This window comes from Ambystoma mexicanum, chromosome 2q, assembly GCF_040938575.1.
Source record: "Ambystoma mexicanum isolate Mex_15411 chromosome 2q, UKY_AmexF1_1, whole genome shotgun sequence".
NCBI lineage: Eukaryota > Metazoa > Chordata > Amphibia > Caudata > Ambystomatidae > Ambystoma > Ambystoma mexicanum.
In genome coordinates, this window is record NC_090924.1 from 579616648 (window position 1) to 579642200 (window position 25553).

Below are 25553 nucleotides of genomic sequence, written 5' to 3' on the forward strand. Positions count from 1 at the left end.
TTGTTTCCGGACCCGCCCGCAGCCGTACACTGTAACACCGGCTCCGTCATTGACGGTGCCAGTTTCATAGTGGTCCCCATTCCCATAGAATCTTACAGGACTATGGGAATGGGGAACAACACAGTTACCGGCACCTGACTTACCGGCAGCGGGGGGTTGTAATACCCCGGTGTTACCGGCAAGCCAGGCGCTGGTAACTGTTAACGGGTCTGGCGGCATGGCTACCGCTGGACTCGTAATGAGGGCCACTGTTGTGCTTATCCACGCCCCCGTCCCCATGTGTCCCAGGGGCCTTCAGGCACAATTTACCATGATTCCCGAAGAAGGGTCGATTGGCATGGTAGTACTTTCACGTTTTGAGGATGGATTTCACAACAATATCCCACAGGTGCTGGCAATGTGTAATGTTGCTAATTAACAGAAAATAGGATTTTATATCTGGAGCACTATCAGAGGGTAAAGTGTGCAAGAGCGACAATTCCCCTAGTTGAACATATGCCTTGTAGGGTGTGCACGATACGTAACAACCAAGAACAGCTTACAGACAATTCACAAATAAGAACATATGTAATGCTTATCTATATTGGTTTTATAAGGTTCCAAAGGGCACGGCCAGAAAAGAGAATCAGAGAACAGGGAAAAGAAGCGATTTTCCTGTGATCAAACCTTTTGGTGAAACAGGGATGCAGACGGGCCTTGACATAAGGTGCGTACCTGGCCTTTTTTTTTAAATTCGTTTTTATTTGATTTTAAGTCAAACAGGTTACAGCATTTCCATTAGGAATAAACAAGCATCAGAAAAGAAAAAGATGGTGTTGTCACCAAGTAAAAATAACAGTCCGAATCTACATTTCAGTGATGCTTTCATGAACTGTCCGTTCTCATGTAACTTTCATTTAAAATAGCAATAGTTGTCAACAATAAACCCCACTTTCCCTTCCCTCCCTTCCCTCCCACCACCCTACAGGATTCCATCTACTGCCACTGAGGAATGTGCTTAATGTTGCGTGGTGAGTTGCATATTAGATGTGACATGTTTTGGGGACTGCCTTGTGTGGAGAGTTGGCATAGGTTTTCGTTGTCTTGGATCGAACTTTCCATCATCAGGTGCTTTCCCACAATGTGAGGCTATGGGGCTGGTGGACCCATGAGTATTAATGTGTCCTTTCCGGCATGTATTTGTTAAGGAATTCCATCGACAGGATATCACATTGTGCGGATTTCCCATGTATGGTGCACATGTTAGAGGCGACATTGACCCATTCAATTTCGGTTGGGACTGTGGGACATTTCCATTTCGTGGCCAAGAGAGCTCTCGCGGCTAGTAACAGCGGTGCGGCTATATCTGTAACCCTCCTCCACTCATCCTCAATATTTTCAAAGCCAAACAGTACTAGGAGGGGGTCCGCTATTCTCTGGATCCCATCTAGGTCCCTAATCCATCCCAAGACTTCGTTCCAATAGATTTGGATTCGGGGGCAGGTCCACCACAAGTGCCAATAGTCCGCAATGGATCCGCAACCCCTTCAACATAGTGGGCTAGATGATTGGTACGTTTTGGAGAGCCTCTACGGGTCATATTGCCATCTGTTAAGTAATTGCGTGCAGTTTAAATTGACAAGAGATCGAAGCTTTAGGTGCAGCCCGACATATTTTGTCCCACATCTCTGGATCAATACTGTCCCCAATGTCCTTTTCCCATTTCAGTCTAAGCGGTTCAGTTGATCCCTCCCCTGCCTCTGAGCGTTCTATATAGGGTCGAAATCAATCCCTTCGTTTCAGTTCTTGAGTCTAATATAGTCTCGAATGGGGTGAGGTCTCTTTCGAACTTATCCTTCAATTCGGGCTTTGTCAGGACACCCTTAATTTGCAGAAGTGGAAAACAGATAATTTGCCAGTTCCGAGTGCCTCCTCCAATTCGGGGAGTGTGATAAATGAGTCATTTTTTAGGAGATGCCCCACCCTCTCCAGGCCCGCCTCATACCAGGATTGAAATCTCTCTATGTTAGGAATCTGGTCATTGATGCCAGGGGACCACAGGTGACTTAGCGGCGATGGCCACGTAGTGATATTTTTCATGTCCCTGCCTTCTCTCCATATTTCCCATATGGTTTCAAACATCGGGTGTGCTTTAGATTTCTTTAGCACTCTCCTTCTGGGGAACCATAGCCACTCCGAGATTGTCACCGGGGACAGATAGTGATTGTCCATGGCAATCCATTGGGGTGTTTTCTGATCACAGAGATGGGGAATGAGGATTCGTAACTGGGTCGCTTCAAAATATTTCTGAATATCTGGGAGGCCCACCCCACCTTTGTCTTTGGGCAGCGTCAAGTTAGTGTATGCAATTCTTGGTTTTTTCCCCTGCCACAGGAATTTAATGATCGCTTTCTTGACTTCAGTAAAGAATTGGCGCATTTGGATGGGGAGCATTTGAAAGGGATATCCCACTTTGGGAGATGTGCCGGGAAATTGGCCTCGTATAGATCACGGAGCGATCTTGTGACATGTATCCCTAAGTATTTTAATTTCTCATGTTCTATTGTAAGGCCTAGGGGAGACTATCTTTCATTGTTCAGTTCCATTGAACCCAGTAGGGGGAAAAGTATCGACTTGGACCTATTGATTTTAAAACCTGATATGCGGCCGTATGCATCTATTAGGCCTAGTGCCCTGGGGATGGATGTGTTGGGGTTTATCACATGGAGAAGTAGGTCATCAGCATACAGCGCCACCTTATATTCCACCTGGCCCAGTCTCATTCCCTGAACTAGGGTGTCTTTCCTAATTTTCTGTGCCAAAGGCTCTACAGAAAGGGCAAAGAGTACGGCCGAGAGGGGACATCCCTGTCGGGTACCATGTTTTAGCTCAAACCATCACGAGTACCCCCATTGACTGACACTGCGGCTTTAGGTGCAGTGTACACCGCTTTGATCCCTTTTCTAAACCTTGGTTCTATACCCACGGCACCGAGGACTGCAGCAAGGAATTCCCATTCAACCCCCGTCGAATGCTTTCTCAGCGTCGAAGGAAAGCAATGCGGGTTCTTCGTTCATGGTTTGGGAGGCTGCGACCAAATGAAGAGTTTTCCGCATGGTGTCTGCCCCTTGTCGTCCAATTATAAATCCGACCTGGTCGGGGTGAATGAGGTGGGGCATGTGAGTCTCCCCACCTCTGGCTGCTTGGACAAAGGAGTCGGGAGCGGTTCCTGAGTCCAGGACCTCATTGAATAACTCAGCCAGGAATCGGGCTAGGAGGGCGCTGAAGGTCTTATAGAAGCCAGCTGTATATCTATCCTCCCCCGGGGATTTGCCCAATATTAGCCCTTTGATCGCCTTGTGTACTTCCTCTTCCGTAATGGAGGACTCAAGGTGGGCCGAGTCTTCCTCGGCTAGTTTGGGAAGATCGATGTCGGCGAGATAGCTATCTATCTCTTGCAAGTTTGCGTCTGTTTCAGAGGAGTATAAGGATTCATAAAAGTTTGCGAAGAGTTCAGGTATGGTTGGTTTGTCTTGCCCTTGAACAGGAGTGTTATTTGTTATTTCTTTTAACCTTCGTTCGGCCCTTTGTATCCTGAGTCTAGCAGCTAGCAGTGCATTAGCTTTATCCCCTTTTTCGTAGAACTTTTGTTTTAATAAGTGCAATTTGCGTGTTATCTGACCTTGTTCCAAGTGGCGAAGTTCCTCCCGTTTCATTTTAGCTTCTTGCATCTTATCGAGGTCTGTGGTGTCCCCTTCCCTGGCCTCCCTATCCAATCGACAGATTTCATTCCAAAGCTTATTTTCAATGAGGGTCCCCTGCCTTTTCTTCCGCGCCCCCTCCCGTATAAGGAACCCCCTCCAGGTTGCTTTGGCCGCTTCGCACACTCCCCGTTTGGAGATCTCCCCTGTGTCGTTAGTTTTGAAATATTCTCTAATCTCCGTCTCAAACTCCTCTCTAAAGACAGGGTCCATCCACAGGGTCTCGTTGCACCACCATTTCCCTCCCCTGGTCGGTAATTGTTCCCATCGTATAGCTACTGTGACCATGTCATGATCGGACCATGTTATTGGGGTGATCTCAGAGTGTGATGCGATGTCGTACAGTTCCCGTGAGAGGTAGACTTAATCTATTCGAGTAAAAGTATTATGTGGGGGAGAGTAAAATGTGTATCCCCTTGCGACAGGGTGCATTTCCCTCCATGCGTCAACCAGCGTGTAACCCGCATCATGCCCGCATAATCAATATGGTCCCCTCTCATTTCGTTGTTGACAGCTGGGTTACCTGCTTTACGATCCAAACTGGGGTCAGCCCATAGATTGAAGTCCCCTCCCAGTACAACATGTCCCGTGTCCTCCAACATTATTTTGGGGATGGTTCTGGAGAGGAATCTGAGTTGCCCTACATTGGGGGAATAGATCGTGGCTATCGTTACCTCCACGCCCCCGATGGTTCCCACCACCAATAAGGCTCGCCCTTCCGCGTCTGACCAGGTTTTAGTGACTTGAAAGTCAATTCCCCTTCTTATAAGGATTCCCACCCCCCTTTGCGCAATGGTCCAGAGCCCCAAAACTGCAAGCCGAGACGTTTCCCTAGGATAAGACTCTCCTCTCCCTTCATATGGATGGTTTCCTGCAGGAATAGGATGTCCATCTTGGCTCTCCGAAATTCCCTTAATACTAGCGAACTCTTGGTAGGCGAGTTAAGCCCCTTGACATTAAGCGTCCCCATTCTCAAGGGGTCCCGCGTACGGATTTCAGGGGTAGCCATTTATTTGTGATATTTGATTATTCATAATCGTAAGCATCCATTCCCTGTGGTTCATGCCCCCAACCAACATCGATGTTTTCCTCTGCTCGACAGTAATTGAGAAAACTGTTGCAGTCTCTCCAACCTCCATTTCCTGTTTACCCTCCCTCCCATTGTGTGTTCTCCCCACTTTCCCTCCCTCACTCCACCTCCCCCCCATTTGACGGTGTCCGAGCATGTCCAGTTAGCTTCACTGAACTAGCACGAACCACCAGTAGGGACCATCGTCACGCGGTCCTTTAATCAAAAATAAACATCAAATTAGTCTGAGCCCCCAGTCCAACCCCCCCCTTCAGTTACTACATACAGCCATCAACAATTGCTTCTTTGCATTGGACCAGCAGCAGCCTCTGGCTAAAATGCACCAATAATATCAAGATAGTTGCTGCTGGTTTAGTTCACTTGTCCCCCTCCGGGGAATTGTTACCTCACCAAAAAGTTCTCGACCCTTTAACCCTCTGTCTCTTAGGTCCTCGAGGTTTCCACTCACACCCTTCGACCCTGGGGGCGTCTCCATCCTCCCCTCGTTCACGGGCATCAACAAGGTCGGATATGCATGCCTTTATCTCCCTCTCCGATTGTAATCTAATTCTCGTGCCCTCGTGTTCGAAAGAGAGCAAGAAGGGGTATCCCCACCTGTATCGGGTGTCCCGCTCTTTCAGCCATTTCGTCAGAGGGCTGCACATCCTTTGCAGCGCCAGTGTCATAGCAGATAGGTCTTGATATATGGTTACCTAGTCTCGTTAAGGGTGATCACACCCTCGCGCCTCGCCTTCTCAAGAATTTTAGCCTTGTCCTGGTATCTGTGGAAGCGGGCGAGGACCGATCTCGGGCCTCCTGGTGGACCACCCGCTCTGTGGATCCGTTCAGTTCTTGGTTCGTCAATCTCGTCATCGGCTGCCAAGATTTTGATGACGTCGTGCAGCGTTGCTTTTAGGCCTTCCTCCGTCTCCCAGTCTTGTTCCGGGATCCCGAAAAACCGTAGATTGTTTCGCCTCGCCCGGTTTTCCAAATCATCCATTTTCAGTCTGTGCTCCTCCTCTCGCCGTTCAAGGTCCGTGATTCTATGTTCGAGTTGTGTTTCCAGAGGGTCTTATGGAAGCCTGGTTATTTTCCATTCCCTCCAGTCTGTCTTCAATCTTGTCTATGCGTTGGGTGATTTTGTCAATCTTGCCCCCTATATTGGCACCCATGTTCTTTATCTCTGTGAGAAGGGCTGCTATGTCGCGCTTTGTGGCTGCTGTCTCACCGTGTGCCATAGATTCGGTCGCCATTTCGGGGGTGGTGGGTGTGCGGTTGGAGGGAGCGCAAGCATACGTGGATAACTTTATTTTGGCTTGGGGGCATGGCTACGAGGGCCATGTAGGAGGACGCGTTCTGGAGGAGCTCCCGAGATCCTGCAATGATCCGGGCAAAAAAGTGCTTTAAGACGGGCCGTCGACCGCTGAAAATACATATGCCGGTGTGTGAATGATTGGGCTACGCGTGGTGAACTTCTAGATGGTGCAGGAGGGACGGCGGCAGAGATCGGTGCGGAAGAGATGAGGAGCACCAGAGACGAAAGACGACACAAAATGGCCGACCAAGGTCCGCAACAAAGGAAGATGCAGGCCGCACGGTGACCTAGCGAAAGGGGCGCACTGAGCGCACATTTGTCACTTGTGCAAACCACAGGTCCCCTGGGTCATGTCGAATAGAACGGTGAGGCCGAAAGCGAAACAGCCCACCTTAGACGACTTCGCTAAGACGTCCCCAGGTCAAGACATTACCAAGAGCAGGGACAAGCTGCCTGCAAGCGGCATGACGACTTCGGGCGCCAACCAAGAAATCCTGGCTGTGATTGCGGACCTAAGGGCGGCCTGGGAATCTAAGCTCCAACTAGCCGTCACTGAACTAAAAACGGCACTGGACCTCAAGGTCGGAGAGGTGCAGGAGGACCATAACCTACTCCGACAGGATGTCAGGGCCTTAGCGGAGCGCACGGAGTCCCTTGAGAAGAGAAGGAAGTCAGCCCGAATACTGCGGATTGCGCCTCACATAAAGCCGAACTGCACGCCCTGATACAAAGAGTGGGCAACTTGGAGAGTAGAGCGGAGGAGGCAGAAGGACGAGCCAGACGAAACAACATCCGCATCGTGGGCCTGCCGGAGGGTTTGGAGGGCCACGATCCCACGGAATTAATCGAATCCATGCTACTGCAAGAGATACCCGGAGGAGCCCTATCCCAAGGATTTGCAGTGTAAAGGGCACATAGAGCCCTAACAAGGAGGCCGCCACCGGGGAACCCGCCTAGGCCTGTGATCGCCAAAATTCTTAATTACTGTGACCGGGAGAGGATATTGGAACACTTTCGTAAGGGAGGAACGATCACACGAGGAGCCGCAAACATCACGGCTTACCCGTAACTACACCCTGTCTGTGCAGCGTAGCCGCATGAACTTTGGGACAGTAAAGCGGAGAATGAGAGTGGCGGGCCACAAATATATGTTACTGTATCCGGCGAAATTGAAAGTAATTCATTTACATAAAACTTTGTTTTTTGAGACCCCGGAGGATGCCATGGGATGGCTCGATGCGCAAGGATGTCCCCAGGACTCAGAAGTTCATACGGAGAAAGAGCTCGGAAGAGATAAGTGATTCATGAAGAAGGCGCCGCAAGATGGCGCGGCACATGGGACTTGAATATAGTCGCTTGCGCAGCCTTCAGTAGAGAAGGTCAGACTATTGCACTATTTATCATAAGCACTGTGGTTGATGTTGACTTAACGGGAGCCTTACGGAGCGACTCTCTCTACCCCAAAACAGTTTTAGTTAAGTGGCCATTAGGGCGACTTCACCCTACTGAGCTCTGTGCATCGTTCGGTGCCTGCAGGGCTAGATGTGGGGGTGCCTGAGCTCCGAGGATGGAGCTGGGCAGCAGTTGGGGTGTGTGATGTTGGGGAAGGGATGGGTGGGGCGAGGGGAGGGAAGTTGGGGATTTATCGTGTACATAGTTATGGGGAGTTTGAGCTGGTACGAGAAGCTACAAGCAATAAAGGAGGGCTGCATCTGTATCACGTGGGCAAAGGGGAGCCGCTACATGGGAGGCAGGAAGACACTCATGAGCCATGGGAGACCTTAAGATCGTAACATGGAATGTCAGGGGACTTAACAGCTACTTAAAAAGGAACAAAGTTATGATGTACCTAAAAAGACAGAATTGATATTGCGCTGTTGCAGGAAACACATCTGACCCAGCAAAAATTGGAACTGGTGGGGAAGAAGTGGAGAGGAACTGTAGTGGGTTCTCTGTACTCTGCCTACGCTAGGGGAGTGCTGGTCTGGGTGGCACCGCACGTTCCGCTCCAACTCACACAAGAGGTGGTGGACACGGAGGGTAGGTTGGTCATATTGAAGGCCCTGGTAGAGAATAAAGAGGTGTGCATTATAACTACATATGCCCCCAACCAAAACATTGCTACGTATTTTAGAACCCTATGTACTCATCTGGGCGCGTGTGTGGGGGGAACGGTTATCTGGTGAGGGGACTTTAACTGTGTGCTCGACCCAAAGGCAGACAGATCTGATGGGAAGATTGATCGGCCCACCCCGGCGGCCAGGGTATTACAGACATTATTAGATGACTTTGGGCTGGCGGATGTTTGGAGACTGAAACACCCTAATGAGACACAGTACTCGCAATACTCAGCTCCGCAGCACCTGCACACGAGGCTGAATTATTTTTTTGCCACGCCAGATGTGATGATAGAGACCACCCAAATAGAATATAGAGCGAGGGTCCTGTCGGACCACTCGCCTCTGGTGCTGACCTGGCAGTACTGTCGCCCCAGGGCGCGGATACCGACGTGTCGCCTCCGGGCTGAGGCGCTCAGAGACCCAGTCTTCAAGGAAGACATCAGGGATGCAATCTCACAGTACTTTGAGGTGAACACAGGCAGCGTAGACTCAGCGTGTACACTCTGGGAGGCCTTTAAGGTGGTGTTGCGGGGTGCTGCTACTGCTAAGTCAAAAAGCCTACAAGGTGGGGTCCTAACAGAACTAGAGGAAGCGGAAGAGAAACTGGAGCGTGAAAGCGACAGGGCAGGAGGGGACGCGGAACTTGTACTCGAGTTGCAGCAGAGGTGTGCAGAGCTTTGGGAAAGGCTCTGCAACCTTAACTACAAAAAGTATGTTGAGAGGCAACATGCAGGTGGGGATAAAACTGGCCGCTTGTTGGCGTGGTTATATAAGAGCGAAACCCCCAGGCCCCCGATTAGGATAATAACCAGAGAGGACGGGAGGTGGTTGACACCCAGGAAGGAGTCAACGAGGCATTCTTGGACTATTATAGAACATTATATGAGGACAGAGGAGGGGACAATCAGGAGGAGATTAGAGAAACACTAAAAGACATGGAATTACCTAAGATTAGTGATGAAGAAAGGGAGGAACTAGACGCACCAATTACCCTGGAGGAATTAGAGGAGTTGGTAAAACAGCTGCCCACCTGCAAGACCCCGGGTACGGACGGATTCCCGGGCGAGTTTTACAAAGTATATAAAGCAGAAGTACTCCCCCCTATGTTAGAGATGCTTAATGAGTCTTTTGAGAAGGGTCGGCTACCGGACACGCTCAGAGAAGCACTGATCGTGCCGCTCCCCAAGCCCAACAAGCCAGGGCATTGCTGCGGCTCCTATAGGCCGTTGTCAATGTTGAACCAGGACAGCAAGATTTTGACGGCGGTCCTGGCTAATAGGCTACGAAGAGTCATCAGTAAACTGATACACCCGGATCAGACAGGTTATGTCCCCAACAGAAATATAACCCACAACCACAGGCGACTCCACCGGGTGATTGAAGAGGGGAACAGAAGCGATGGGGAAATGGCGGTGGTGTCCCTAGATGCAGTCAAAGCTTTTGATTCAGTGAGGTGGCCATGGTTGCTGGCGGCCCTGGAAGAATACGGGATGGGGCCGGGTTATGTTAGGTGGGCGAAATTGTTGTACAATGAACCACTGGCCAGAGTACGCACAGGATCGGTGATATCTGAGAGGTTGCAACTCAGTAGAGGCACCAGACAAGGGTGCCCCTGGTCCCCGATGTTATACATTCTGGCCCTAGAGCCCCTGGCAGTGTACCTCAGACAACAATATGACATGGTCGGTATTGAAGCAGGGGGAGAGAAACACCTAATATCCTTATATGCTGATGATTTGCTACTGTATTTGAAATATCCAGAGGAAAATCTTCAGTATATTCTAGAGATCATGGAAAAGTATGCAGAACTGTCCGGCATAGCGGTGAACCCCCAAAAATCGAGCATGTTCCCATTAGGGAGCTACATAGGAGTCCCTCTGGAACAGTGTTCTCCGTACCCTGGGCGTCTGATTCCTTCCGCTACCTTGGAATAGATGTGTATCATACTGTGGAGGGGGAACACTTGCATAACACCGAGGTGGCTGTGAAGAAAATCTGCACAAATAAGAAGTTTTGGGAGAAGCTGCCGCTGGCGATGATGGGACGGGGGCGATGCTCAAAATGGTGGTCCTGCCTAGGCTGTTACATTTCTTCAGTAATATACCATACCTGATACCCAAAAAGTTTTTTGTCAAACTGAACAGCATGTGTAGGGACTTCCTGTGGCACGGCACTCGCAATAGAGTGGCGCAATGGAAGCTAGAGAACTTCCATGATAGAGGGGGCATTAAGCTGCCGAACTTTGAGGCCTATTATGTGGCCAGTCAGTTGCAATATGTAACCAAATGGTTCTCTGATGAAGAAACTCCTGAATCTAGGCTGTTTGGGCAGGACTGCACCCCGTTTTACCTAAGAGATTATCTGGGTTCCTAGACTTGAAATGAAAGAACGCCCGGGTATGCTGTTGCTTGGGTGGAAGATGTGGCACAGAGTATGCCAACTGATGGAGAACCCATGCCCGTGTTCCCCACAGGCGCCACTGGTTGCCTTGGCTAGGGGAGACAACCAGCTCAGGATGATAATCAGGACCTATTGGGAATCGGTTAGGCTGGCCACATTGGGAGACATATGGCAAGAAGGGGCTATTAAAGATTTCGAAGACCTGGGAGAAGAGACAGGCTTGCATGGAGTCCAATATGTCACATATCTTAGGCTAGTGCAGACTATTCGCAAAACCTGGCCAGAGACTGTACTGGCGGAAGAACCAGACGCTCTAATGGGAACAATATATGACATATCGGAGGGAGGGCACGAGATCTCGAGACTATATGAGATGGTGATGACCCAGGTGGGGAAGGATTTGACCGATCTGAGGCTGGACTGGGAAGCGGAGGTGGGAGCACAGATGACCGATGGAATGTGGGAACGGGCCATGGGATACCACAAGAAAGTGTCCAGAAATGCTAGATTGCAGCAGATACAGGTATACATAACGCATAGAGCCTATATGACCCCGAAGAGAATATCTAAGTTTGCAAACGCAGGAAGACAAGCATGCCCAAAATGCAATGAGGAAGACGCTGATATGACACACATGTTCTGGTCTTGCCCAGTGATTGAAGCTTTTTGGGGGGAAGTGGCACGGAAACTAGCGGATAAAGGGGTCCCGCTCAACATAGATACGGCCTGGGCCTGCCTATTGGGAGGGTTTCCCAGACCACGGAACACTAAACACCTTGGGAAACTGAGGGACCTGGCATATGTGCTTGCTAAAAGAAGGATAGCCATGGGCTGGAAGCAATGCCACAATCCACGGGTAGAGGTATGGTGGCGGGACTTGCAAAAATGGGGGGAGGCTGAAACGGTGGTGTGGCAGGAGGCATGCAGCAATTGCGGGGAGGAAGACGTAGGTAACCTGATGGCTTGGAGAATGTTAATAACAGGACGCGAAGCGATACCCAGCCACACGCAGCGGATACAGAACTAGAAATGCAAATAAGCTCTTGGGGGGGGAATTTGGGGAGCAGTAATGAGCGTTAATTGAAATTCACAAGTTTATTGTAAATAATGCTGCAAGTTTGGTTTGTATTGTTTATTTTTCAAAATAAAAAAATAAAAAAATTAAAAAAAAAAAAACTTTATTTTGGCTTGCATATATTTGGGAACTGTGCCTCATTGTCTCAGGTTCGAACTTGGCGTGGGTAGGATGCACGGGACTCACATTCGGGTCACTCCGCGTCCGTCCAGAGTACGTAGTCGTTTACATGCACACCATTATACTGCTCACCCTGGTTTCTGAGGCCAGTAAGAATGGCGGGTGGGCGTATCTGGCCACTTACACCTTAGCGTTCATTGAGTAGCTATTTGTGGCAAAGGAGGCACACGCCCCTAATCCGGGGGCTCCGCCCTCTGCACTACACTGCACACCTTTGGTTTCAGAGTGATTCCAGACGATGGGCGGTGTTCCGGGTTACCATGTTACTTGGAGGTAAGTGTGGGGTGCCTAGGTCCTGGTGGACCACGTTGGGCACTGTTCGTGCCCCTGTGTTAAGGGGCTAGTTGTGCAGCCCTCTCTTGAAGGGATAGGAGAAGAGTCTGGGGGATTCACCGAGACTCGCGATCAATGTGATGTTGCCAGTTCAGTTCTGGTTGCTGGGGGCCTTCCAAGTCTGGGAGTGCACCCCAACGCTTCTGGTGCTCTTCACTTCACTCTTGCGAGCCACCTGCTCTTTAAGACTCCATTCCCTTCACTTCTCTCTCCTTTCTCTTGGAAGTATCCTCCAGTTAAATATCCGAAGGGGTATTGCAGTGTGTGGGGATCTTGGGGGCCCCCTGAGAGGGTGGGGGACCTGTATGTACATGGAGCTCACAGTTCACCCTAGCAACAGACAGACCTCCCTGTCTTACCAGACACCTGTATTTCAAAGCACTCGACCCTAGGAGGGCACCTCTTAAGTGAGCAAGTTCTCTCCGTCATATGCAGTCCATGACCTTTGTTCAGCAGCACTCTTCAGAAGCCAGGGCGAGTTCAGGCGGATCACAGTAGACCTCATTATAGGTCTGTGTTGCACCGGGAGTCACGAGGTTCCAGTTGACCTCTCCCGACCCCCTCATACGTCTTTAGGGTACCAGTGGTCGTTCAAGGGGAGAGCCGCCGTGCCTCCAACTCGCGCACCTCACAGCGCACACCTATTAGTTCCACACCAGTGGCTCCAAGTGGGGGTATTCAGAAGCAGGCTATAAGCCTCACTGATTATAAAGTTATCTGAGGCTATGTGCGCCGTTGATTCCCTGACTAGGGCAGGAGTAGTGATGGGCCCAGGGCTTTCCTGATGTGCCCGGCGATGATTTCCAGGAGCAGGTGTGAGCCTGCAAAGGTATATGAGCGTCCGCGGCGTGGGCCCCAGTGCCCGTGCTTGCCGTAGCTGCTTACGAGCAGCGTGTGTTCCAGACTAGGGAGCGAGGGAAGGGAGCAGCTCCGGAACGCGCTCGCTCGTTGACCCGAAGCTGTGGATATTTGCGGCACAGTGCAACCCGTTCGGGCTCCTGGGACAGTCTCTCGAGCTGAAGGAGGAGATCGGCCCCCAGCCCCTCTCGCGCTGGGAGGCCCGCACAGTGTCCCCACCGGCGCCGCCTCCAACGCGGAGGGAGACAGCGACCGGGAGGATCCGGCACAGATCGGGGGGGGGGGGCGTCTCCAGGAGAAGGTCAACAACAGGGGACAATCAGGGGCAGGTACCTCTTCACCAGCAGTGTCTGCCTCGCGCCAAGACCGCCAACCATGCCGGCACTCTGTCGGGTCCCCGTGCAGGTCTTCAGTTGTTGTCACGTTGCAGCCCAGGCGGACCAACGCAGCCGTTGGTTTCTCAGGGAAGGCGGCTCCGATTCGCTCCAGATTTTCTACAGAATGGAGGGGAAGCATTCAGACAGCACTTGCTCAAGTTGGGGCTCTGGGGTGGGGGGGTCACAAGTGGGGGCTTAAGGGCGCAGAGCTCACACGATGAGCGAGATCACCCACGCGCCCCCTGGTGGCCAGTTTACCTGGCCTTTTTACGCATGAAAATCTTGTAAATACAACAGCTTCTTTTTCCAGTGAACATTTATGCACAAGTTTAGAGCAGAGGGAGGTGCAAAGGTAAGGTTGCTTGACAGACACTCAAATGCTTCTTTTGATTTTTATCTACAGGGATGTAATTGCAAGCCATGGAGAAAAGCCTCTGAAACAGAATGTATTTCTCGGAAGCCTTTCAAAAAAAGAAACTACAAACCGATTCTTCTGTGTTTTGTGTAGATGCTCATGGAGGAAACAGAAGCCCTGTGCATATTTTCTTAGCATTTTAGGATTGTATAATTAATAAGATGGAAAACCAAGTTTTGAATTGATAATGTTTTGTAACAAATTATCCTTTTTTTCCCCAGTGAAAGCAAACCTGTATTGCACAATTGAATTTTTCAGAATTCTTGTGCTGTGTGCATAATCATGTGGAGGCAGTCAATTTTTACACTTTTCATTTTATTTGCACCCTAATTATAAAACAGTGTGTAAAATTGTGAGCATGCACAGTCTAGTTTACATCCATTCAACCTTGCAGTCAATGGAGTACATTAATAAATGGTCAGTGGCAGCAGAGTCTTTGCTCAAGGGCGAGTGACTGCCATTACACCAATCACAGGTGTTATAGCCTCTCAAATCTTCAAGACTACAATTAAAACATCCAAAACCTGACTCTCCAGGAAGTGCAAGCGCTGTTCAAAACAAACAAATGAAAGATACATTTGCAATTGAAATAGAAACACAGCAAAACCTGTCTCTGTGATAATCCAGATAGGCTGCGATTATTATACCTCAGTGGATACTCAGTTTACCGACCTGTGAAGGATGTTAGCCAATAAGATAGCTCAGCTGGTTGAGCGCTCATTGCTGCAATCTGCGCGTGATCTGTAGGTTGCAGGTTCGAATCCCGGCAAGGCCTACTCAGCCTTTCATCCTTTTGAGGTTGATAAAGGAGTACCAACTTCGGTTTGGTGATAATTGTGATAAATATGTTCTATGTACAGCACTTTGCCAAAAGTGCTATATTAACCATTTGACCAGGAGAGTAGGTATAGAATTTAGCATGGAGTCCTTGCCTCTCTGCACTGTTGTATCTTAACATTGGCATGTCATTAGGTAGTAATGGCTCCAGGAAATTATGACTTTCATTCAATGCTGCACTCACAAGGATGTCAGACTGTACCAGACTGATGGACTAAAAGGATGGTCAAATGTTAATGTGGCTACCTGCATCCTTGAAAGCGGACTATCTCGGGTTATAATTCTATGTAGAAAATACATTTGCCCTATTGTCAATTTGACACCTAGTCACAGACACACGCATTGCAGGGCTGTGATAGCAACCCTGTAGTTATGGTTACAGGAAGTGTAGTTTATGGGCCTTAGGAAGAGCAGTTTATGGGTTACTTAAAACGTGAGGGCAAAGTTGTAGGGGGGATCCCAAAAGTTTTGAATATAATGAAAGGTATTCTGTCACAATGTAGAAAGTTGCTGCACGGTAATGATTCCCATACAAGTTTTGCACACACCGGCAGTTTTACACACGTCGGCAGTTTTGCACACATACATTTTACTCTTGCAAAGGAGAAAAGTAATTTTTACTCTCTTGAAATCACATTTACTCTCAAAGTTTAAAAATAGGAAGTAAAATACTCCCACCTCAAAATCTTATCTGGAGCACTGGATCAAACACAGATTAGGATCCATATGTTCCGGCTCTAATGTCAACATTTTGGCACTTCTTCTAGATCTACTCTTTCATCACATTGAACATCTTTTTGGCTTAATGTAAAGCTTCATGCTGGTCTTCAGTTGATTTCTAAGCATCCCCACATCTGTCAGACAGGAAAAGGTGAATGTGATGGAACTTGTAGATCTCGTTTTTCAAACAGGGGTGTAGTAGGATGTTTGGTATTGTGGGGAATGTTCCTCAAAAGGCTTGCACAAGACTTCGAACCAGGTTTTATATTCAACTGGTAATCACTCAAGTGTTTTTGAAGCAGGTATGATGTGATCCAGATACTTTAGGCACATTGCTCCACTTAGTAATGCATCATTTGGAGTTTAAATATATGCGCTCTATTTAATGTTCACACTGCAATCTACTGAGATACCCGAGAGACACTTTTCAGTGGCATTATCAAAACCCATTGTACATAGTAGTATTACAAGGGGCATTTTAGAGACATTTTCAACTGAAAACAAACATTAAAATAATTGCTTGCAAGTTACATTACATACACTACTAGGCACAATTCTACACCTGAAAAACGTGTGTCAACACCATAGGTCCCATGTCCCCAGCTTCACAAAGAGAATATATTTAAAGATCAGTGATCTATCCAAGCTATTAACAATACCAATAAATACACCATAAAATGAACATACCTTTCTTTCTGCCCTTGGGATCTTGATTGAATGACCAGTTTGATTTGTAATTTCTAAATATGGAACTGCATCTGTATCCATCGCTGTATCATCTGCAATGCAAAATAAACATTGTTATAATTGTAATAGCAGTAATATTTTATCAACAAGTTACTTTTGTTAAAGGTTGTTTTGTTATTTAAATTCAATATAAGATTTACAACATCATTTCCATTTTACTCCACAATTTATGCTTAAGAAAAAACATGTTCTAGTGACAAAATTGGAAAATCATTAGACACAGAACCCAGGGTTGCCCCTTAGAAATACCTAACCCCATCTCCTCTCCAACAAAGTTGACATATTCTTTACCCTAGATGAATTCAGAAGGTGAATGACAGAGAAGTTGCTTACCATTGTAGGAGCTATTTTGTTTCCTTGTTTATCTTAGCAGAGAAGCACATGCACAAGTATTTGATTTGCTCTGAGAGATTCATGCCCCTTGAACACAAAAAATGTTACAAATGAAAACAACTATAGAAAGAGCATACACAACTGTCACAGGTAAGGTTATTTATTGAAGAAAAGAACTATGACCTCCCCCCCGCCCAGCCTAAAACAGTGCAACTACATACAGTGCACTAACATAAACCTTGACCTGCCAAAATGAATGCAATGGTTGGGAGGGATGCAGGATGAGCAGTGTAAAAATGCCAGACGGAGAATCTGCTCAGAATTTATGGAGGACATAGAATTTCCAGTCTTTGATAACAAGCTCAACACATTTCGAAAGTTGAGTGTGAAAGACAACGGTGATGTGAACTGCATAAGAGTTCTAGGCAAATCACTGCGTTACATTACGCTAATCGAGTTCTTGTACAGCCAAGAAAAAAAAGCCAATCAAAGCAAGATGTTCTAAAGCTATAGCATCGGAAGTGTGCTGCAAGTGTGGGTGTTGGGCCGGGAAACGCTGGACCAGTGTTGCTGCCCTGCCCGTCTGTAAGGAGAAGAAGGAGAACGAGAACTCTGGTGGAAACACTTTGCTTCGTTGGACTTTAATCTCTTTGAAAGTAAACATCTTTCTGCTGTGTGCTTTTGCTCTTACTGAAGCTGACTGGACTTAAGTCGGTTGCCGTACTTTCTCATTTCTTTCCCTTTCAGCCCTGCCCCCTGGCCAGCCCACCTCCTCCCAGCATTCCATATTATCGCTGCGCACGCCATCGGAAGTGTGCTGCAAGTGTGGCTGTTGGGCTGTTAGGGTGTGGGGGTTGGAGGGGAGTCTTTATAGCGTTTAGTGAAACGCATTTTGCATCAAAAGAAAGGCGATTGGCATTATGATGATTTTGACCATATGATTGCAGAAACTTCCTTTCTTTCTTGGTGAACGTATTCAAACTGTATTTTGTTTGCATTTATGGCTCACTGTGAAACCATTCGTTTTTGTATCAGACTCTTCTAATTCCGTTGTGGCTTACTACAGTTAACTAGTATAATTGTGTTTTTCACAATATAGATAGGCTAGCCTATTGTGTAGTTCCCCCATTTTTGTTATTCCATTGGAACACCTCCTACCAGTACATGAACATTCTGGGAGCGGGGAATGTTCCTTGCTTGGCTACATGGTGCTAGCTGAGGAAGTATTTGGAGGGGATTCCCATTTGCTTTGTCTACTTATCTCCCTGTGGTGAATTAGGTGCCCTGGCTTAAAAAGAGCTGTACCATAGGAGGGACACCTTGGTCCACTGCTATCATATAATGAGCTACTATCATATAATGAATTGAGGCTGTATTCTGCCGGTTGGTACATTTAGAAAAGAGAGGGAGTTATTGGGTTTAGATCATTAAATCATAGTTAATGGTCATAGAAGTGGCAGAAAGTTACATTTCACTCAGTCTGCTGCTTCTATTCCAATAACCATGACTACTGAAAATACGGAAAGAGGATTCAGGACTGCTGAATCTCTCCGATGATGAAGTTGAAGTGGGCATGGCATTGTGTACAAAAAAATAGACCTCACCAGCTAGTCCCCATAAACCCGCTATGTGACCGGGTAGTGGTACAGTAACTGGCCAAATGAGTGATACAGCTGCATTAGTGCATGGTCATGGCAATGCCCGGAGTCGGCCCACAACGTTCGCACTTCATGAGATTAACGATATTGAACATGATGTTCTTGTGGTTGATAAGATTGATGATGGGGAATCTACTGTGTACGAACGGAGACATTGAGAAAATGGAGGTGGAACCATTTAGAAATCGAATTTCTGATTTTTCAATGTTAGCACCTGTGATTGAGGCAGAGCTGGGAAAAGGCATGAGGCTATCCCTCGGTCCGTCAACGCCGGTCACGCAGAGGAGGACTGGTGTTGAAAATGTTTTCATGTTCAGTAACCCACTTGATAATATTAATATGCTGCCACCACAGACTGATGTGCCCCCAGTTGGAGTGGGAGCTCATGCGGTTCCACATAATGACTAAATATCAATAGGCGGTGTTTACTTGCAGAAGTCTAGCTCAACGACCACTGAAATATTGAATAGGAAACCATATGAGCAAATGAGGCTGTTCGAGCATGATACAGGAGCGCTACTGCATAAGTGTGGGATGTGTGAGCATGAATTAGGAACTCCTGTTGTTCCCCTTCAGTTGGATGCTACGTCTATAGACGAAAATGTCCCCGTGATGACAAGCATATTGAACCTGCTAGACAATGGACATGAGCAGACTCATTCGGAAATCACTGTCATAAAGGCACTATTGACAGAGATTCTGGGGAAAATGAATAGAATAGATGGCCTCCTATTTACATGTGATGCTGTCTCCACTCTTGCGTTTAGTGCAAAACAATCGGCAGGTGGGGAAGTAAAATCTACACAAACGTTAGGAGATTTGAGGATGGCTGGTAACGAAATTAAGTCTTATGCTAAGGTAGTAGCCTCAAAGGCCCAGAAGAGCGCGAACACGGGGGTGATGGTGGAGAAGGTGCTATCTCAAGTGGTTGCCACCAACTCTAATAACATAGAAAAAATGATGAACGACAAAGCGAAGATACAAAAACGGATAATCATAGCTCCTATAGCAAAGAACTTTGTAATATTTCCAATAATGATGCCATCATTGATTTCCAACAACTCGATGAGGAATCTAAAGCACTGTTGAATATCAACAATTAGGAACAAGGATTGGGAGTAAAGGCACCTAAAATTGCTAATGAGAAAAGGAAATGCAAAAACAAAAGCCTGTCTGCTCCTAAAACTGCACCAAATCCTAATGCCACAGAAAATAACAATGAGCAGCATAATAAGTACAATTCTCTCCTTCCAGAAAGACAAACAGACTGAGCTATCAAAATTCTATCCCATGATCATAAGCAAAAAAACGTCCAACATGATTGAGGGAGCCAGAGGTGACCAAGGCCCTAGTGCTACGGGAAAGTGTCCTGAAATTATAAATACTGGGGACACTCGGGACCTGAGTTGTGGTACGCCTGCTGTGGCTCCAAATACCATTGATAGAGAGATTAAGGACTTACCCATCGAAAAAGGCCAAGGTCCTACCGCTACAGGGAAGATTCCTGTAAATGTAAGTACTGGGGGCAATCGGGACCGTAGTCGCGGTATGCTAGTTGTGGCTCCAAATCCTATGGATAGAGAAATTAAGGACTCACCCACCCAAAATGGCATCAACCCTTTGGAGGAAATGGATGATCGTGAGATTAAAATGGAGCTACCCCCACCCATTCGTGTATTGACGTATGATATTCCCACTATAATGGGATGGGAAAGTGATGCGCAAGCTAATGGTAAGGCTAGTTTAAATAGGTCATATATGCTTAAGTCCTTCCAGGCAATACCGTTGTTGAGAACTCGAAGATCAGACAATATTGACTGGATAAGACTAGCCTCCAATCACAATAACCGAATGATCTGTTCTAATCATTCCCATATAATTATGAAATGAATATGGGATCAAAGAGACGATTTAGCCCATATTGGCCTGACACCTTTCATCTTCAATTTTGAAGCCGAAGCAACTATATTTGTTGAAACGCCTTTGCTGACGGCCAAGACCGTTCCCTACCCGCTTATGAATGGTTAGCCCCCACAGATAAATGAGGACATGGTAAGACAACGTATGGCCTTTGCAGCAGCAATTAAGGAGCTCACTGGATTTCAGCCACTTATGAATAAACCGTCAGCCGAAGCAAAAATGCCTTCCGTAGCGTAGCAATAAGATCTTTACCTTTGTGTCTTGGAATGCATGTGGGTTGAGAAACTTTCAGCTCTGGTTTAAAGACCTAGATAAACGTGTTAAACCAGCGGTTATCATGCTACAGGAGACAATGCACATGACATTTTGATGTTGAAGGCTATGAATCATACACTCAAGTTGCTAGAAGAGGCCTTATGGGTCGACCTTCTGGAGGACGCGCAGTTTTGATTGATTACTCGTGTAAATTGTCCTTGAGCTTGATTCATGAGGATGATTCCATCCTTGTGGTTGAGATCACAATCCTTGGCGAGCCCAGGGTTTGTGTTTTAATTATAAGTATGTATTGGAATAGAGTGACACAGCTGTTTGCTGACAAGAGTGACAAACTGGACATGATACTCGGAGAAGCAATTGTCCGCAATCCGCAGATCAAAATTGTTGTAGGGGGAAGACTTTAATTCAACTTGCTATGTCCCGTCCGCAAGTAATAGAATAAATCTGGGGAATTATATGTCTACCTCAATGCAAAATGGACAGAAATGGGTCGACTTTATGGCATGAGATATCCAAATGGTGTATTCGGATCTGGACTCGTACAACTACACATGGGCACGAGAAAGTCATAGATCATTTATTGATGATTTCTTTGTGACTAATGCATTATCCAGGGAAGTGGACCCAGTCATTATCTGTGATCCTGGTTATGGGCACCACTTGGCCATCCAGTTGACGCTGAAGTTACCAAATTTGCAATATAAAACTGAGATCAATTTTACTCTTATCATAGCGGATTGACATCAGCTTTTGGTTAGATGGAATCCAGTTATTTGTCATAGGCTTATCAGAAGAATTAGGTCCGACACAGGAGTAGTAACAAGGGATAGTCTGTATCCATATTCAAGAGCTAAGGTGGAGGAGGAGAATGGGAGGCATATTCAATTCCATGTTAACTGTATTGCCAATGAAAAAAGATTGGGTCTGCTTCCCATATCGACCCAACATTCTTTCAATCTGACAATTGACAAACTAAAAAAAAGAAAAGACATATACGACAGCTCTGTAAACAAAACATTCTGCTTAGGATTCTTTTAAATCAAAAAAGAGTCATTAGACAAAAATATAAAAATAAGAGTCTACAAAGAGATCTATTCATTGTGGATAACCAATGCATGATCCGTAATTTATTGAAATATGAAACTAGACAGGTGTGGGCAATGCTAAGAATGATAATGTGTGATTCAGTGTCCTATAAAGAACCCTGATTTCAGCTGAGGTTTGGACAGCATTTGTAATGGGAAAAGATAGATTGCCTCCTAAATACTTATGCAATGAAAGCATGAATTTGAACAAATCGTTATTAAAAAGGTGTGCCTTTGGTCATGCGAGGATGTAGAACATGCGATTAATAAGGTCAAGGGCTCAAGGGCCTCTGGGATCCCGTCCTGTGTTTTAAAATCAGATTTGGAATTGTGGGCAAAGATTTTGAAAATTAAATTTGATAACATCTATCAATCAGGACTGATCTCCCCAACATGGTGTTCAGCGAACATAATTCCAGTATACAAAAAGGGTAAAGCAAGTGACCTCGCGCATTTTAGACCAAAATCCATCCTCCAAAATATTCAGCTTATTGATATTGGAGGAGATCCAGAACTATATTGATCGTAATTATATTTTGTCTTGGTATCAGGTGGTGTTCCGTAAAGCAATGGAGTGCCCCCTCAATGCAACGATCATGGCCCGCTTGCAAGACCAGACGAAGCATTCAAAAACAGGGTCAATGTATATGGCGGCCCTTCATTTGACTGCAGCATTCGATGCAGTAATAAGAGAACTACTGTGGGAAAAAATGATTAAACTGGGTTTTCCGATACATTTGGTTGCTATGATTGCATTATTGCATACAAATACAAATCACAGGGGTCCTTACTGACCCAGTACCGACTGAGGTCGGACTTAAACAGGGATGCAATCTGGCAGCAGTCCTCTTTAATCTGTATATATCAGATTTGGATGTATCATGGAATCAAGCTAACATCTATCCTGTTAAAATAGGACCCCATTTGGCCTGCAGAACACATTGAATTTATTCTCTTGCTTTTCCCAGCGCCATAACCTCCATGCAAATCCCACTAAATCATTGATCATAACTTTTGCCGATGGCAAATGGAGAACATTGAGAATTGCATGCTCCCTTGATGAATCCATTATTGAACATACCCTGTCCATACGCTATCTGGGTTTTACTCTGACTGATAGGTACTCAGGGGCGATGTGGAAGGAGACATTGATCACCAAAATTAAACCACTGGCATCACAAATGAAGATTATTCTTCACAAGTATTGTAAGTTTTCCTTGCTCACTATCATCCAATTTTACCTGTTAAAGGCGGAGCCCATAGTTCTCTATGGCTTGGACATATATATATATATAATGGAGATGGATTCATTTCTTGATATCTTGCAGGGAAAGCTATGTAAAACAGTACTCGGTTTAGCGCTTTCCATCCCAAATGCTCTGATATGTCACGAAATGGGACTGTTGACTCTTTCCGCTAAATGCCATTGGCGCATGTTGAAAACCTATGCTAAAATGTTGGTTCCGCCTAGAAAATCGGTGTATGAAGAACTACATCAAATGGTCATTGCTGGACGACCACCAATATATTATTTTGTGGTTCACACATTTTTTTTTAACTATTTTAGAGTCAATCATGGTAACTAGGGAGGACTTGGGTGCGCTGCTTCCCTGTTGCAAACGCAAATTTCAAGTATATCAGTGGTGTATATTGTCTGACAAACTTGGTAGTTAAAAGTCCTTTTATGAATATCGTAAATATAGGAGGAAATGGGGACAAAAAAGCAATGCATATATTGAAATTCCCTTGTGAGAGAGCAAGGAAAATGTATATGCATTGTAAATTGAACCAACTAATCAAAGAGTTCAATATTGGGATAAAAAGTGGTTAATGCTGAAACAGGGAAGCGTCGATTTTGTCATAACTTTAATGAGTTGGAAACATTGAAACATCTGGTGGTTTACTGCAACCATTTTGAAAATATTAGGATCAAAATATTTGATAACTACCTCCTCCCTAATTCTGAGCTCTCCAGGGAACCATTATTCAGCAGATTTATGTGGGGGAATAGCCAAAAGCTCATTTGCAAATTAATAAGAGTGTTGGGCTATAACGAAGAGAAACTACTTGAAAAGCGCAATTAATGTGACCTGAAATAACTTGGAAATTGTTAATGGAGAGTTAAAAATGAAATCCGGTATGTCCTAGTATATAAGAGTGGATTCAGCCATTATAAATAAGTTTATATTAGAAGAAACCAAAAGTCTGCTCACCCATCGATATGTATCCAGTTGTGATGTAATACTGTAATGTCTTATAGAGTTAAGTGATTATACATGCAAGCTGATGCAGGTTGTTTATTGACTGTGATGTAATATTTGTAATGTTTTATGGAGTTTTAAGGATGTCGGGATGATTGTGTATGTATTTTGATACTAAGTGACAGTTTTAAACATGGTGTAGCTATCTATGACAAAATATTTTATGGTGGTATCTAAGGAACTTCCAAACTCTAGCCCCGAGGATAGCACACAATACGTGGAGTGGAAAATAATTGATTGATAATCCAGAAATCTAAAACAAAAAATGTTTGTAGGTAGAGTGAGCTATTTATGTATTATATTGTCGTATATGTATTGTATGATTGTTTTAAAATTGGATTTTATCTTTAGGTGAATGATTTTAAAAACGTACATCATGTTGGTTGTAATGAAGTGAAATGAAATTTCGTAATGGTTTGCTGTAAACCAAATACCCCAAAAATAATACAAAACAAATAAAGCTATATATAAGACTGTGGAAATATTTATAGCAGGCATTTGTCATGACCCTTGCCCCTGGCCCTCACTGGCAAGTCAGCCTTCCAGTTAGGGCCAGGTCAAAGGCCTTAAAACTTCATCCAAGACTCTCTTGGAGTCAGTCCTGGTGCCTTTGGCGCCAGGCTCATAACCATCATGAAGACCAACATTAGAATGTGACTATTTACTTGGGACTATTTAACTGGGGGGAGGGGTTCAGCCAATCTGGAGGCACACACATAGCTCAGTTACAAGAGACTGAGCTATGCGGTCTAGTCTTTTGGGTGTGGTAGGCCTGGGACTACTTCACCTGGACTACTTTGGATGTGGCAGGCCTGGGACTATTTTACATGGACTTCTTTACCTGTGGGCAGCGTAACGCTCACCGTGTCCAGTTCTTTGATGCCAGTTTACCTGAAACCAAGGACCTGCAGAGAGAGAAAGAGCACTACGAAACTTACCTGGAACAGTATCCTGTCTTCTATCCTTCGCCGACTTCAGTTCCACTCACCTGAAGGTACGAACTCCATCATCCGGCACCGCATGCATCCTGGAATACCATAACCTGGAAAGAGGAGAAAGAAAGACAGGAGTAGTAAGCGTATACTCACGTTTCCTTCCGAATTAAGAAAGCCACACAATTCATACCTGGGTAGTCATCTCCTGGTCAGTATCATTGCTGGAACATTACGGCGCTCGGCGAGGAACATGGCAACCTGCAAGGTGAGAAAAGACACAGGTTAGGAATATAAAAGGCGAAACAGCGCCGCGCATCGCGCATTACTCATCGGACAGCATCGCGCACACCGCGCTTTCGCCTAACGGCCCATGCTCATCTTCAAACTGCATGACAACACCAAAATATCTTTCCATACCTAAAAGGAAAGAAGCAGGACATTATTCGAACTAAGACGAACATAAGACTACATATATAAACTGTAAAGCAGCAAACCTATGGAGTCGCAGCAGGCCTGGATTCCCACAGGGGGGGCCTGCACCAGTGAAGTAACTTGGTCGCTGCTCGCCTCCCCCCCACATCTACGCGCCCCTGCCACGAGGAGCAGGGCGGAGAATCCACCTTTCACAATATTAAGGTGAGGAGAGGGCTCAGGTGGGAGGAAGGAGTTGAGGCCAAGGGAGGTGGGAAAACAAAGAATCTGCTATTCAATCCAGCTCTCCTATATTGCAGACCCATCTTTAACCAGAGGCCTTACCAAGGGACTGGGAGAGGGTTTGAGAGTGCAAATCATCCAACCAGGGCTGGGTGGCGTTCCCGTGGATACCAGGTGAGCGTAACAGCACTGCTGTGTACTTGCTATAATGAAGCCCTGGAATGTCACTGTATCTGTATTTGAGC

The 25553-nt window shown here is 46.2% G+C and overlaps 1 protein-coding gene across 9 annotated transcripts in view; it reads right to left on the reverse strand.

Annotated features, from left to right (window-relative positions):
* Window positions 1-25553, reverse strand: part of NUB1 (negative regulator of ubiquitin like proteins 1) — a 1721658-nt gene that overhangs the window by 1055990 nt on the left and 640115 nt on the right. For all 9 annotated transcript variants that reach the window (XM_069647724.1, XM_069647720.1, XM_069647723.1 and 6 more), the window contains one exon: window positions 16127-16218. In XM_069647724.1, the coding sequence (XP_069503825.1) occupies window positions 16127-16218 (92 nt within the window). The remainder of the gene's footprint in view (window positions 1-16126; window positions 16219-25553) is intronic.